Genomic DNA, 16,257 nt, shown 5'->3' on the forward strand with positions numbered 1-16,257 from the left:
TTGATGAAGCACAAGCTGGAATCAAGATTGCCAGGAGAAATATCAATAACCTCAGATATGCAAATGACATCACCTTTATGGCAGAAAGTGAAGAGGAACTAAAGAGCCTCTTGATGAAAGTGAAACAGGAGAGTGAAAAAGCTGACTTAAAACTCAACATTCAAAAAACCAAGATCATGGCATCTACTAACTTATTTATTTTTCAGTCAACATATATTTCTTGAGGGCCTACTACACATCTGACACCAGTGCTAGAGCCAGAAGATCCGAGGAGACTTCTTTCACTTGTACAGTGCAGGGGGTGGGAGTCACACCTTGCAAGGGACCTTGGGGAGACAGTGAGATAGCATATGTAATGAACTTGAGCTGTTATTCCTACTTTTATTGTTGATTTCTCATCTAGAGAATCATTCCTTATGGTTCTCTGGAGAACACTTGGACAATGAGTTTCACAAACTGTTCACTTGCATCACCTTTGAGCCCAGTTGCTGATATTTACTGTTAAAGAAAAATAACTGATTCTGTTCTCACATTTCTCCCCTTTATCAGCTCTGCTGTTGGTCCCCTTTCACTCCCCTCAAGGTGATCATAATCCAGTGCCATCCCAAAGGGGCCAGGCACAGGTAACCATGGACATGTGGCCGTTCTGCACACAGATGGAAACTGCAAGGTTGAGGGGTATGATTCAGGGTGGGGTGAAAAGCTTGAAGTCAATGCATTTCACCTCGTCCTATGCCAGCCTTTCTCTGCCTCCCTGAAGAGGAAGCCCCTCACTCCTCTTGGCCCCCCAGCCACGCCTCTGCTGTTTCCTCCGTCTGGGCCTCCCCATTGCAGGTTGTCTCTTTATCTGTCTCCACGACTTTTTGGTGCCTTTATCACCCATGCCTCTATCCCTGGGGTCAACTACAGCACCTGGTGCAAAATGCGTGCCTGCGTGCCTAGTTGTGTCTGACTTTCTGACCCTTGGACTATGGCCACCAGGTTCCTCTGTCCATGGGGTTTTCTAGGCAAGAATACTGGCACAGGTTTCCATTTCCTTCTCCAGTGGATCTTTCCGACCCAGGGATCTAACCTGCATCTCCTATGTCTCCTGCATTGCAGGCAGATTCTTTACCCACTGAGCCCTCAGGAAAGCCCATAGTAGCTCCTCTGTAAGTATTGGTACTGAATAAAAAAATGAAGAAAGGCAGGGGGACACTTCTTTCACTGATGTTTCTCTTGCCTGAGTAAAGACCCCTACTATGCATTGTCTTGGGGTATGTTTTCTACTTTATCTCTTCATTTTCTTCCATTACCTGAGTCTCCCTGCATATCTCACCCCTACTGCCCTGAGCTTAGGTCTCTACCTAGGGTCTCCAGGTAGAAAGAAGTGATACTTCTACTCTCAAGGTGCCAGTTCACGGCAGCTCACAACCAAATGGTTTGTAACTCTGGCCCTGGAGGAAGTTCAGAGAGGCTGAACACTCTGTGCACCCTGGTCCACCGTTACATGAGTGACACCTTCCCCCTATAGCACTGGAGGCCAAGGAAGGGATGTGCTGGACCCTGGAGGAGGGGGATGGCTCAGGGATCCACAGGGGCTGTCACATGGGAAATGGGACTGGAAAGGTCACAGCAGGTATGGGTGGCAGAGAGCTGGTAACTGAGGTGGGGGAACAAAGGAGAGCCATCTCAGTGTGAGGGGCCTCACCCAGAACCCCCTAGAGAAGAACCCCACTGCCAATGTTCATCTAAGATGTGATGAATAGAATATTTTCATTACCGCTCATAATCCCTCTGAATGAGGAGGCAGTGGAGTTGGCATCATCATAAACTCTTCCCTGATCTAGACCATCCCCCAGCCACTATCCTCAGGGCTGCCTCCTGCTAGCTCCAGTTATTAAGTTCTGGAGGAAACTGTCAATCATGTTTGCTGCTGGGTCAGGGCCAGATGACCATGTAAAGCCACTCATAGGACCCTATGACCCTGCCATGATGGTTGATCCAGGGTTGGGCATGTGATCTTAGGTGGGCCATTCAGAGCACTCCCTTGAACCTGATGTCTCTGAGCTTCTTTCCTTATGAGTTAGATGCCTTGGGAATATAAAAACCCTGGGGCAGGTAGCTTTGGACTCCCTCACTAGGTGTAGAAGCCTTAAGGAAGAAGGTTATTAGGCTAAGACCATCAAAGAAGAGAGAGGGGAAAGAGTGAAGGTCAGAAAGAGAGAACTGATGACTTCTGATTTCTTGGGTCCAGTCACTGAGATCTCTCTATCTTTTCTGGTTCCTATGTACAGGATCTCCAGTGTTCTTCTAAAAAGTCTCCCCTTTCCTTGAAACCAGCTGGAGTTGAGCTCCTCTCACTTGTGGTTCAGACTTGGTTCTAGATCCTCCCTGATTATTATGCACCTCCCAGACCCAAAAAGAAGCACCGATTTGTTTTAGCACCATTAAGAGTGAAACTTTTTATTCTTTATTGAGAATAGGGTTTGCAGAGCACCAAACACAATTCACCAGCATCGCTGGGCAGGAGCGCCCTAGTGTGAGTGAGTCTGTGTTAGGAGCAGCCTGATTGATTCCTGAGCTAGTCAAAGCATTTACACTGCCGGAGCCAGGCCAATCCTTTTATTTTTTCGATCAAAAACCGAGAAGTACTGCCTCAGGAAGATATCACCAAGGATCCAGGTGTCTAGAGAGCTATTTTCTGTGCCTCCTTGAAAGACGCTGCGGCAGCTGTTTTGAATCTGGAGGAGTTAGAGACACAAACCAGTCAGCCTGTGCACTTACTGCGACTCCCTCCTCAATATCCAGACCTGGCATACTTCTTGGTTTTATTTCCCTCTTTTGGTAAGTATCAGGTGATTTTCTCAGCAGCTGGGAATATGAGGGTTCATCCAAACCAAAAAGGGCCAAGGCATGTGGTTGCAATATGGCAGGAGTGTGGGGAGGGGAGGATTGGGAGTTTGGAATGATCAGATGTAAAGTAATATACAGAGGAATGATAAGCAACAAAGTCCTACTTCTAGAGCAAGGTACTGTATTCAATATTTATTGACTAACTGATGAAAAAGAATATATATATTTGTATATGTACAGCTAAATCACTTAGCTCTGCAGCAGAACTTAAGGCAATGCTGAAGATCAGCTATACTGCAATACGGTTTTTTAGAAAAGAACAAGAGAGTGTCTCCTAGTTCTCCTCACACTCTGTTTCTTTCCTTCTGACCCCTGCTCATTATTTTCTCTGCAGGGAATGTCTGTTCTTCTCCTGCATCCCCAAAACTGGTTCTTTTTAACTTTTAATTTTTTTGGAGTATAGCTGATTAACAATATTCTGAGTTTCAGGTGGACAGTAAAGGACTCAGTCATACATATACATGTATCCTTGTCCCAAAGACACCCCTCCCATCCAGGCTGCCACCTTATGTTGAGCAGTGTTGCCTGTGCTATACAGTAGCTCACTGTTGGTTATGCATGTTAAATAAATTCAAAGCAGTGCTCACAACATATTCTTTAAGCCTTTGCCCAGGCCCTCTGAGAAGCCTGTTTGGACCCACACTCAGCCTTTGGCCACTCCAGGTTTGGCTGGGTGAGTTATTCTGGTCTCCATCCCCGCCAGTCGGTCCATAGCCCTCATCACCCCTAGTAAGTCCTCAGGGTCTCTTTGCAGAGCACCGCGGGGTGCCATTTGCATGGAACCCAGGGCAGATTTGCCTAGACCCAAGCAGGCCTCCCTATGGTGCCATGAGTCAGGGGTTTTAGGATTACTGCAATTCCCTCTCTTCCTCAAAGCCTTCTTTGAGCCCAACAGCCTGCTCTGAACTCCCACAGGGAGCTGAAGTGAAGCCTCCACTCTGTGTCAGGGCTGAGCAGTCACTGTACATCCTTGATTCACCTTAGCATCCAACCTCCCCATAGAGGGGTCGAGTAGCCCGACTCACAGAGAGGGAACTGGGACTTAGCAAGGGGAAGTTGCAGCCAAGGTCTAAGGTAGCCATGTAATTTATTGTAACTGGGACAATTTCAAGAAGGAAAGGGAGACTGTTAATCATTATGGTGGGAGCACACACAGGGACTGCCACCAGCCAACCCCCCTTGTCACATGTCCTATTTTAGGGATCCCTAGAGCTGACTTTCTGTATTTCTGCATCTGAGGGCTCTAGTAGAACTGAAGATCTATGAAGGCAGAGGCCCTTAGTGTTCCCTTCTCCTTGTGACTCCCACCATGCCATCACGGAGTGGTGTCTCCACATTTATTTCAGGAGGATGGATGTCCCAGACTGTCCTCTACTCTCAAGTGGCTGATTTTGTGGGAGGTGCTGGCCCAGCCACAGGGGCTCAGCAGCATCTGCAGTGGTGTGGCTTGGCCTGCAGAGGGTGCCCTCCTCCCAGCAGTAGCCCAAAGTTTTCTGCAAACCCTAATTTAGAGAACCAACCCTCAGGGATGGCCCCTCACCTTGATGATATAGGCTTGAGGGGGCAGTGGATAGTCAATGCCATTGATGTTGAAGATGACAGGAGGCAGGGTCTTGACGGCATCACATGAAACCACATACTGTTAGAGAGAAGGAGAGAGGTTGGCCCAGAGGATCCTTATTATGTGGGGAGACTGGGAGTGACCCTGTGGCATGACCCTTCACCTCAGAATCCTTGGGCTTGGCGTTCATGAGCTTGTGGATGTTGGTGACCAGTTCTGTTGGGCCATAGATCAATGATGTCCCGGTGTCCAAAAGGGCCTGACATCCACAAGAACAAGCAGTAACATTCCCGTTCATGCTGATGCTGAGACAGTAGGTAAAGCGGGCATCAGGGTCATGTGGAAGGCTCCCTCACAGCTCCCCCTCCCTGACTGTCTCCTGAATAGAGCTTCATGTCTTGCCCTGACTTTTCCTTTGCTCTGATCACAGTACCTTCCTTGACATCCTTGAATGCAGTACTTGAATACACCAGGTTTTTTGTACCTTGACATAAGCTGGTCTTCCTTGCTAGAAGAGCCCCCTTCCCTTTGACTAGCTAATTTCTCCTCATCTTTATGTCATGGTTCCAGGGAAGTCTTTCCCCTGGTGTGTATCAGTCTCCTCTCTTGGTTACTTTCTATAGACCCTTCCTCAGGTCTGGTGGTGGTGGTGGTTTAGTCGCTAAGTCATGTCTGGCTCTTGCGATCCCATGGACAGTAGCCTGCCAGGCTCCTCTGTCCATGGGATTCTTTAGGCAAGAATATTGGAGTGGGTTGCCATTTCCTTCTCCAGAGGATCTTCCCAAAGCAGAAATCGAACCCAGGTCTCCTGCATTACAGGGAGATTCTTCACCAACTGAGCTGTAAGGGATGCCCCTCATGTCTAGTATGTACCAAAGTGACAATTCACTCTGTGTGTGTGTCATTTCTTGTACATTTGCCTTCTTAGATGTGAGGATGAGTTTTATTCTCATCACATCTCTAAAGTGCCTGGTACTCAGTGGATGCACAATGCTTGTCTGTTGAATGAGTGAATGAAGGCTGTGAAAATAATGAAGACCATCCAGAGAGGTATATCTGATGTCTCACCAACAATGGGACAAACACACAGTAAAGATGGAGGTTCCTGCGGCAGCAGATTCTCATAGGGGTGGGGGACACCGGCTGCCCTGGGAGAGGGTGTCTCTGAGCAGCACCCCCTCACTGGGCTCAGACACTGAGACCCTGACCAGGTGATACCTGACTAGACACAGAACCTCAAAGGACAGGTAAGCTTTTATCTGAGGGTCAAACACAGAATCTCATCAATTATTGCCTCTTCTCAAGCCATTCCTGGACCCCACCTTCCCGATTCACTCAGTTATAGCCCCTGACCCACTGTGTGCCCAGGGATGTGGGGTGTCTCTTTTTATGAGTCGCTTTCAGGTCCCAAGACTGTGGCCAACCTCTCTCCTCTGCTGGCTAGCTTCTCCCTAAGGAGACTAGTTTTCCCCATTTCTTCAGGACTTTTCCTGTTTTTAAACTGACATTTCTCTGTGCTGAGAACTTCCTTGGTCCCATGTTGCCCTGGACAGTTGGTTATCTTATCACAGCTCTTTCAGGCTGAGGAAATTCTCCCTGATCCTCTTTTCACCACACTGTAAAGTCCTATAACCATGCTCCCCACCTCACACTCAGGGGTGTAGTCCTCCCGCAGCTGCACAGGCCTCTCTGGACCCTGTGATGGACCCTGTTCAGAGCCCTGGTCAGGTGGCCTGGGGTGATTATGAACCTATGGGTGGTTTGTGTATCTATGTGTTTCTGCGTTTGTTTATGTGTGTATTCATATGTGGCTCTGTGCGTGTACTTGTGTGTCTCTGGCTGGTTATGTATGTTTCTATGTGCCTGCTTGTGTCTTTGCATGTGTGTCTGTGTCGTTGTGGGTGGTGTGCATGTCTGTTGACTGTGTGTCTGGGAGTGCATTTGTGTATCTGCCTGTGTCCATGTACAGATGTGAGAGCATCACTTGGGGTGACCCTCAGAGGGAGAGGCTTACTTGTTCATGCTTATCTGCCAATGGCTAGTTTGGGACACTGGTATCCAGTTGAGCTCTCCCTTGTAGTAGCGGTGGTCTACCCCACCAAACATCACCACACTGCCCTCCGGCTTGTTTCTGTAGAGAGAGGAGAGGGGGAGATCCTTGGAGGATAGTAGCAACAGCACTGTCTGAGAGTTGTGCTTGTCCACCTTTCAAAAGGAGTTGAAAAAGGAGTCCCACACTTTTGTTTTGGGTCCCACTCTTTCTTTTTGCACTGGCTCCTGCAAATTGTTTAGCTGGTTCTGGGTACCCAGTGAAATGTTAGTGAGAAGGGAAAGATTTCCACCTTCCCTCTGTTCCCTTCCATGTCAAATTCATCAGCAAATCCTGTTGCCTTTTCTTCCAACTCGTATCCTGACACCTTGCATTAGTCTTCCTTTTCGCTCACCCCCTACACCAAGCCGCGGCTCTTACGCCCAGGAGCATGGTTGTGTACCAATAAAACTTAATTTATAAAAGCCAGTGGTAAACCCAGGTGGGGCCCTGGGCCATAGTTATCCTGGGTTAGATTATCTCTTAGGATACTTCTGTATCAATTGTTGCATAATTTTCATGCAACTGAAAGCATCTTAAAACTAATTTGGAGAGAGGGATTGTTCAGCTCAGACTTACGTGTTCAAGTAGAAGGCAAAGACAGGCTCAGAAAAGGCACCGTGTGACCACAAGTTGTCAAAGATGGGGATGGTATCTTTGATGCCCATGGAGGGAAAAGCCAAGCCCAGGATGCCATCAAAGGGTACAGAATCAAACCCGTATTCCACCAGGCTTAGGCCAAACGACTGTTCAGGGCTAACAAGGTTCCCGATCTGTGGGCGAGAAGAGTGTTCCGAGGTAAAGGTTTGTTAAGTTCGTCTAGGCTTGGGCTGAGGAAGAGATGCCATTAGCACTGCAGAGCAGAACTGAGGTCTTTCTGTGTCCTCGGTAGACTTCAGATGGTTAGACCGAGCTGGGAGGGGATTTGGATTCTATTTATGTGGGTCTGTGGACTTTTAAAACATCTGCTCCTTGAAAAACACCGTCTGAGTGAGTCAAACTGGCCTCATGCCTTCTTGTACGGGTGGTGCAAACAAGTCTGGCCAGGACCCAATGGTGCCCCCTTGTGGACAAAATGAGTAAAGAGCAGGAGAGCCTTCTCTGGCGTCTCTCTGAACTGATGACAGAAATGAGGTGAATTGATGGTAATGTAGTTTGGATTCTGCATCTGCCCACAAAGACAGAAGTCCATTATACAATGTTGCTGGCAGGGTTCTTATGAATTTACTGCCTGGGAAATACACTTTTGGGGGTATCTGTGTGTGTGTGTGAGTGTGTATGAGGGAGAGAGAGAAAGTAAGAGAGAGAGGCGAACTACTCAGGTACTTTGGGGGAGGGAGGCTATAGGTTTTATTAGACTCCCAAAGGCCCCATACGTTGAGAACACACTTATCAGGCCCACCTACATCTCTGGTCTTCTGCTTATCCACCCCGGATACCTGAAGTGCTTGACTGTGCCCAGGGTCCCCAGATCAGTTTTATCCTTTCCCCAAACACCCACCACCAGCTTTGGTCCTGACAAGCCAGGCTAGCTCCATCGCTTACCACACTTGTGACCTCAGCAAGGCCCTTGCTGTCTGCACCTCAGTTTCCTCATCTGTATCATTAGCTAATCAACACACCTGCTGCATGGGGTTGTTGTAGGTTTAAGCAAGTTATTACCACGAAAGTGCCTGGCACAGTCTGAGAATATAAAAGTTGGTGCTTTCCCCTCTCTTCTTGCTCCCAGCAAAATGAACCTTGAGCTGCTCATGGTTAGAGGAGCTTCAAGTCCACAGCCCAAGCAACTCTCTGGGTTACCTAATTCATTTGTTTGTATATCACTATGGAGACTGTCTCTCCAGGGACAGAATCCTGTGGGTAAGATGGCCAGTATCTATGGGAGTTAGGGTAGGATGATCCTGCCAGCTGGTCCTGTATCTGTTTTGTAAGCAGTGGTCACTCCATAGTCAGTCCTGACTCAGCTTTTGTTTCCACATTACCCGAACGGTGTCAGAGCCAAGAAATCCCTGAATTATCCCAGATCCATAGAAGATGGTGATAGGCGAGCCTGCGTCCCGGAAGCTTGAAGACTTTTGAGGATTGAAGGTGTTGTGTGTATCTGCAGACACAAGAGATGAGTGTCAGTCAGGTGCCAAGGGTGGAGAAGGGAGTTCAGGGCTAGTAAAAGATGGGTGGGTTGGAGGGTGTTTGTACTCACAACAGGCTGGACTGGTACAGGTGATGCAAGGCACCCACAAGTTAGCTGAGCCTGTGTCAAAGACGACCCGGAACTCCTGAGGGGGTGTTCCAATGGTGATGTTACCCACATAGGCAGTCTGTGGGGACCAAGATGGGTGGGTTAGTGCAGATCTGGCTCCCCTCGATTCCCACACTGCTGCCTCCGTCTGGGTGTCACATGTCTCCTGAGATCACTTTCCAATGACCATGCAGCTCACAGCCTTTATTCTCAGAGGTGCCTGCATTTGATATTTTTTCTTGCACCACGTGGTATGCGGGATATTCACTCTGTGACCAGGGGTTGAAAAAGTACCTCCTGCATTCGAAGCCCAGAGTCATAAGCACTGGAGCTCCAGGGAAGTCCTGGTGCCTTCATTTGAGAAGCTCTCTAGTCTCCTCTTCAAACCCAGTCTGAGCACACCCTTCTCCAGGAGGTCCTCCTTGATCAATCCCAGCCACTCCCTCTAAACTCAGACCACATCCCATAAACACTGCACAGGTGACCCTTTCATTTGTCATATATTTACTCTTTGCCTATCCCTCAGGCTGCCTGCACAATCTTGAAGATAAAATGTGCTCTTTTTTCTAATCTAATAACAACATCCACAGTGTTAGATTCTTATGGCCTTACACAGAATAGGGATTCAGTAACTTTTTACTGCTGTTATTCTTGCATCTGTGGAAGTTGAATTCTTCTGCCTGGGGAATTCACAATTGCTTTGCAGTTGGCTTTATCTTTTGACTAGAGATGGCTCACACTTCATCTGTAACTGAGTGGCTCGCTTAGTTCAGAAGGAACAATCTTCCTCAAACTAATGACACATCTTTGACACAGAAATGGATGTTTACCTGCCACCTGGTCACTGCTGGGCCCAGTCACCACACACCAAGAGTTGTGGATGAGAACGCCTTCTCCTCTGGAATGGGGTTCCTGTTCCCCAGTGTTTCTGCCTCCTGCAGGAGCCCCAGCCCCAACTTCCCATCTGCCACCTCCAGAAGAACCTCAGTGCTAGGCCAGAGCACCAGGGGGCTCTGTGAGAGCCATCCTCCCAACAAACTCACATCCAGATAGTTCCTCAGCGGGTGAATAGTTATTTTGGAGTCATTCTTGGACAGTCTGTAAGTTTGTTCCTCCAGGAAATTGTTCAGCAAGTTTTTTTCCCTCAGGGTTTCTCGCAAGGTCTTCATTTTCCTTAGAGGCAAACTTTCACCAAGGATTAGGAAAAGAAACAAAGGAGAAGATACAATTAGCTGTCCGTGTTAAGGTATAACTGTCATTGTAACACACTGTGTATTTTCCAAGCGTTTTTACGAGTGTCACCTTATTATCAGAATGCCATGCAAATACCATGGCAAGGACGTAGGTTTGAATACAGGTTCTGTTGTGTAACATTGGGTAAGACCATTTGGATTCTCAGCTTACCCCTGGGTAAAACGGTGGAATGTAATGATTCCCATCCTCCACATAGAAAATTGGGAGATAAGTGAAGTGATGGATATAATGTATCTGATATATAGTGAATCTCAACAATGACAGCTGTTAGTATTGCTATTGCCATCCCACTGTACTGTTCTCAAGGAAGCTCAGGGAAGAAGGTTGTAGAAGGGGATCCTTATCCTAATTTTATGGGGAAGGAATCTGAAATTCAAAGAGTTTATCACTTGGCTGTGGTCACACTGTTTGTCAGATATAAAACAGCATAGAAGTAGCTCTCCCAATCTTTCTCCAAGTAGAAATGGAACAGAGGGTTGAGGGAAGAATCCAGGAGATAGGAAACAAATTAGGGAAATTAAGAGGCTAAAGAAGCAAAGATGAGTCAAAACTGAAAAATTAAAAGAAGAGAAAACAACATGGAGAGATCTGCACTCACAGAGACTTCCAAGGAGATGGAGAGATAAATTAGAGAGATACAGAGATGCAGACATAGACATATACACACTGAAGTAGAGAGAGAACAGAGAGGACACCTAGAATAAAATGTAGAAAAATGCTATTCCACAGGATCACACATACATTTGTACAGGTTGTGCACTAAACAATTGCAAGGTCTTCCATTTTCAGCAGGTCACCACATGATGGGGTCCCAAGAGTTATGGAACCATGCAAACCTACACCTCGACCCTTGGGACCCACAGTTTCTCTAGCAAGGTGCATGCATGCATGCTAAGCCGCTTCAGTCGTGTCCAACTCTATATGACCCTGTGGACCACAGCCTGCTAGGCTCCTCTGCCCATGGGATTCTCCAGGCAAAAATATTGGAGTGGGTTGCCATGTCCTTCTCCAGGGGATATTCCCGACCTAGGAATTGAACCTGCATCTCTTACATCTCCTACATTTGCATGCAGGTCCTTTACCACTAGCACTACCTGCAAAGCCCAAGGCTAAAGAAGCAAGAATAAGTACCTATAGAAAGGTACTTATCAATAAGTAAGAGTTGAACTTTAAGACTATCAGGGAAATATTCCATTCCTTTCTAACCCAGAAAGGAAGATGATGCCTCTTACAGTCCCCATACTTACATGACTATGCACTCTGAGAGGGCCACCAGCCCGAGGAGCACAAGCCACTTCATGCTTCTTTCCTGGCACCAAGTACTCAGGGAAGCTTTAGTTCCTTGACATGCAGTGGTGACCAGGAGCTTCTAGTTATATGTGCTCTAACCTGCCCTAATTGTCCCCTTTAGGCCACTAATGGATCTGATAAAAATACAAAGCTCTTGATAAAATTTTATTTCCATCATTGTCCTTAGGGAATGGACTTAGAAAATTCTCAGAATACAGAGAATTCTCCTGTGATCTCTTACTTGAGGCTAGGCTGGGGTGAACTGCATGGACATCTAGGTGTGGAGAAACTTGCCAACCTGGAGAAAATAACTGCTAAGAACACCATAAAAATGAATACCAGGGGCCGTGCTAGACATTCATGATCTCATGTGGTCTGCCTAGCCACTTCATGAGGTATGGTTTGCTGTCCTCATTGGAGAGCTGATTGCTAGGAGGCAAAGAGGTCAAATGGAAAAGTGAAGGCTTGAGAGGCAGCCCAGGGACATATGAGTGGCTTTAGGTAGTGGGTCTAATGGCAGAGATCAGGGGCACCTATGATGCCAGTATGCATCAAAGATTTAGGGCAGAGCAGTATTTCATGATTTCAGTATTGGAAGAAGTGCCATATGCATCTGCAAGATATTTTATATCATCCAACAAACCTACAGGGAAGACATGTGTGCTGGTGTCTGAGTTAGATGGCAGAAAGTCAAAGTTGATCAAGACACAAGTGGTCTTTATCCTAATCGAGCTATCAGTCTAGTTCTTACAAACTCATGGTCCAAGAAGCAAGAGAAATGATACAAAGCCTAGGTAGCCATGCTCAACACTGGGCAGGACATGCTTTTCCACTGGGAGCAGCCTCTCCTCCACTTCAGCCATGCTGGAAAGTGGGTCAGTTGGCCATGTTTTTGAGAGAAGTCAAAAGTCTGGATATTTATGTGCAAGTTCTTGATTTTAATGTTAGTAACTAATTTTTATCCCCCCTAAACAGATTGGGAGCTGTATTTCCACCATGGTGGGCTGGATTCAGCCTTCAGTCTATGCAGGTTTTTATTTCTGGCCTAGAAGTAGGAGTGCAGTGAGGACAGAGACGGATTTAATCTAAGTTGGTTGATTTAAAATGAGACTGAATGCATATTAAACATGTTAGTTTTCTTTCTATTTGCAAAGAAAGATCACCAGGGACATATCAATCAATGACCTTAATAATGCCAATTTGCTGAGGATAAATGGATAGATGTCTGATGTAAGTCTCCAGTAGGGTCCATGCCATGAAAAATGTTGACTGCCAAACAAAACACACACAAAAAAAATTTTGAAGTGTCTTATCAATCAAAGAAGGCAAAGAAAACCACACCAGTCTGGGCTCCAACCCAGACTGAGATGAACAGGGCTATCTGTTAAACTGTTACCACAGCCAAAGGAAAGACGATTGTGTTTCCTGGCTCTTCCAGGGCTCCCAGGGCCTATTCTTGCATGAGATCTATCCTGGATTGTCCCTTGGATACAACAACAGGGGCCTGGTCTGGACACCAGGTGTGTATAAATGGGGCACAATGTCATAACCCTCATTTTTGCAAATTGTTTAAATCCAGTTTTGGCAGTTCCATCTCTACAGAGGGAATATGAGAGCATCTAACAAATGACACACAGATTTGCTCTTTAACTCAGCAATTCTACTCCTAGGGATCTACCCAACGACACACTGGTGAAAATATAAAAAGCTATATGCACAAGCTATGTTCTGCACATTGTTTTTAAAATCAAAATATCAGCAACATACCTGAAGTGACCATCCATGGGGGAATCTGCAGTAAGGCACAGGGCATCCCAACACCGGGGTATAATGTGGATGAAGGAGTAGTGGAATGGGTGACATTGTCAACTGTGTATTTAGCTTTTCAAAAAAAGAGGGTTCAAAAAAGTTCTTAGAGTTTGTTGCTTCTTATACACATGTATGTCTATTTTCATTTAGAAAGAGTAAAAGAATTAGCCAAAAACAACTAAAATATAATTTATAGATGAGGAGCAGGGAAGTGAGATTTTTCTTGTTTTATGCTTTGATTTGCAGCCATGAAAATGTGTTATAGAATCAAAAAGTAATCACGTGCATCAAAATTGAGAACAAAGGCTAATAATAAGTCTAACTGTAACAAGTTGGTGACTAGCTGCACATATCAAAACATTGCTTGAGTTGCTATAAAATTCAGAATTATGACTCTACATTCAGAATACTGAATGTACTCTGGCTGAGCAAGGTTTGGTTTGAGACAAGCCTATAATCAAGGGACTTGTTCCCTCTTTGATGCTCAAAAAGATCTTGGAGCTTTGAATGACTAATGAATGAGAAGGGGGAACCAGTCATGTTCTTTGGGGACTTTGCTTTATGGATCTGCTTGGAGAAAAAGGACAGACACACAGGACAAGACTGGACATCTCTGGGTCTCAGCTGGTTGTGAGTTGAGTTCCAGCCACCAGACTTCAGGGTCAGGTACTGATGTTCTTCACAAGCCACCTTCAGAGAAGGAATAGAGGAAAGATATTTTGCCCAGAGAGCAGTGTAGCCAGCCGACCACGGGATCACACAAGGCAAGATGGGACAAGAGCTTTTGTTTGTCTCTTGGCTCTATCAGTTCCCTGGAGTTTCCACCCCAGGACAAGCACACAGAGATAGCCAGAGTCACTGGTGATGCCCCTGGCACCTGATGCCTCTGGTGATAACCAGCTTGTGTACATAGCCCTGGGCCCAGGGCTGACTCAGCCCTGTGAAAGCACCAGGGTCTCCCTTCCGGGGATGATGAGATGGTTCATTGCTGGTAACTTACAAGTAAAGTATGTAATAGGTCCTGGTTAGTGACTTGTGGCCAAGTTCCAAGCATGAATGCAATATTTGAAGTGGAAAAGTAGCCACTCATTAAGCTTGTTTACCTTGGTCCTTTACATGACTGTTTTTCTCACATCTAGAAAGTTCTCCCAGCTTTTTGCGTTGCTGCTGTCTTTACAACGTTTAGCATCATCTAACGTGTCTTCCTCAGGCAGGCCTTCCCTGGCCACTCCAATCCCACAAGCACAGAGCCTGATCCATTCAAAGAGCCCATAGACACTGACTGCATTTCCTTCTGCGCTTTCAATGGGCACCTTTAGAGCTTGAAATTGTCCCCGATTTAAAGATGACAAAGCTGAAGTTGAGAGGGGTTAAGCATCTCTGTGAAGGACATAGAGTCTGAGAGTGTTAGACGCAAGTTGTGAATCCAGGTCTGTCTGACTGCTAATACAGCTGCTCCTTAGTCCTGGGCTTAAGGGACCTGGAAGTAATATAGAGAGGACAAGAGGGTGGGGCATGGAGGGTGACACTGAGAAAGGACCTCACAAACTGGGGCCCTGACCTGGGACATTGTCTTCTGGGGATGCAGACTGTGGACGCTTCACCATCTGCAGAGTCACCAGTTGCCATGGCAGGGGGAGGGGCATGTGCTGATTCATGGACTGATTGTTGTGAATAACAAGTACTGCCTGCCCTTTGTGTTGCTGTTTAGTCTCTCAGTCGTGTCTGACTCTTTTGTGACTCCCATGAACTGTAGTCCACCAGGCTCCTCTGTGCATGAAATTTCCCAATACAGGAGTGGATTGGCTTTTCCCCCTCCATAGCATCTACACATAACCTTACTCAAGGGGCTTGAACGTCCAGAATTTTGACTCTACATTCATACTGGTGTTTCAACTTCCTGTTGGGGGAGCTGAAATGTCAAAGTGACACCACTGTATCTGCACAAATACCACCCCTCCCCATTTTTCTTTTGACAATGCAATAGTCGGAAAATCTCAAAGGATTCTATGAATGAAGAAGAATGGGAATTATGTTCTCTCCATCCTGGAGGGGAGACACTATTGAACTTGAGTTAAAGACAAAGGTATATGACATGGCTTACAAAATAAGAGTGAGCAGAACACTTAAGAACAGTGCTAGAGCCAGATGGCCTGCATTCAAATTCCAGCTTGGCCATCTACTAGTTGTGTGTCCTTGGACAAACTACTTACTGTTTTCTATCTTTAAATACAGAATAAAAGCAGAACCAATGGAGTTAATATGTGTAGGGTGCTTTGATTCATGGTAAGTGCCATATGAGTTTTATATAAAGTGTGGATTGAAAAAATACAGCACAGTGTGAGAGCTTTGAGTAAAGTTTTATTTGGGGCAAACAAGGACTACAGCCAGGGAGATGGCCTCTCAGTTAGCTCTGAGGAGCTTCACTGAAGAGGTGAGGAGAGGGAGGTCAGTGTGCATTTCATTGGTGAAGAGGGTACAGGCAGGCAAGCACGCATTTTGGCAGAAGTTTGTTGCTAGTGAGAAAGAGCAGTTGTCTATGTTAAGAATTTTAGTGCTTTTTTAGATATGGGATTATACAAGATATCAAGTCCATCAAATCTTTTGAAAATATTTCTTTGAAGTGTTCTTCTTCTAGTTTCCCCAGAGCACTCATTCCCCAGGTACCTCATTCCTGACCTCTGCCCTGAAACTCCTTTCATGGTGTGCTGAAAATAAATGACATCATTGGCTAGTGACTTCATCCTTGTAGTGCCAGATGGTGAGCGACATTGCTTAGTTGGCAAAGTTAACCAGGTATGTGGGACTCAAATTCATACCTGTTCCACCTGCTATATGTGAGGAGCTTGTCCAGGACTAGGGAGCCTCTTCAGGGTCATGTCATGATTTGGGCAATCATCTGGTTTTCTCTCTGGCTTTCAGATGAGGAATCAAGACCAATAGATCAGAAGAGACTTGGCCAAGCTCACAGCAGACCAAGGGATGTTAGTGACAAATCAGGGACTGGGCCTCAGGTAAGTCAGAGTCCTGAGTCAGCCGCTTGAAAGCTGTGTGATCTCTGTGCAGGGATGTCCATCTGTGGAATGAATGGGCTGCATAGTGGGCCCCCAAGTCTGATGG

General features: G+C 46.3%; 1 protein-coding gene across 1 annotated transcript; it reads right to left on the reverse strand.

Moving 5' to 3' along the window:
• Positions 1-2,429: 2,429 nt before the first annotated feature.
• LOC102413060 (pregnancy-associated glycoprotein 2) lies at positions 2,430-11,405 on the reverse strand. The gene is made up of 9 exons (XM_006061720.4): positions 11,286-11,405; positions 9,828-9,969; positions 8,746-8,863; positions 8,528-8,646; positions 7,125-7,318; positions 6,471-6,587; positions 4,620-4,761; positions 4,436-4,534; positions 2,430-2,723 (listed from the first exon to the last, which is right to left on the reverse strand). Exons 1-9 carry the CDS (start codon positions 11,336-11,338, stop codon positions 2,577-2,579), a joined length of 1,131 nt encoding a protein of 376 aa, XP_006061782.4. The 5' UTR covers positions 11,339-11,405; the 3' UTR covers positions 2,430-2,576.
• Between the last annotated feature and the right edge of the window lie 4,852 nt (positions 11,406-16,257).

Source organism: Bubalus bubalis, chromosome 5 (genome assembly GCF_019923935.1).
Source record: "Bubalus bubalis isolate 160015118507 breed Murrah chromosome 5, NDDB_SH_1, whole genome shotgun sequence".
NCBI classification, from domain to species: domain Eukaryota; kingdom Metazoa; phylum Chordata; class Mammalia; order Artiodactyla; family Bovidae; genus Bubalus; species Bubalus bubalis.

Excerpts from the sequence above, each read along its gene's own strand:
- LOC102413060 (XM_006061720.4), bottom strand. The coding sequence starts at position 11,338 with ATGAAGTGGCTTGTGCTCCTCGGGCTGGTGGCCCTCTCAGAGTGCATA. Across the intron at positions 4,535-4,619 it reads CCAAGCCCAAGGATTCTGAG|TATGTGGTTTCATGTGATGC; the intron begins GTGAAGGGTCAT and ends TCTCTCTAACAG. Across the intron at positions 2,724-4,435 it reads CTCAAGCCTATATCATCAAG|ATTCAAAACAGCTGCCGCAG; the intron begins GTGAGGGGCCAT and ends TAACTCCTCCAG.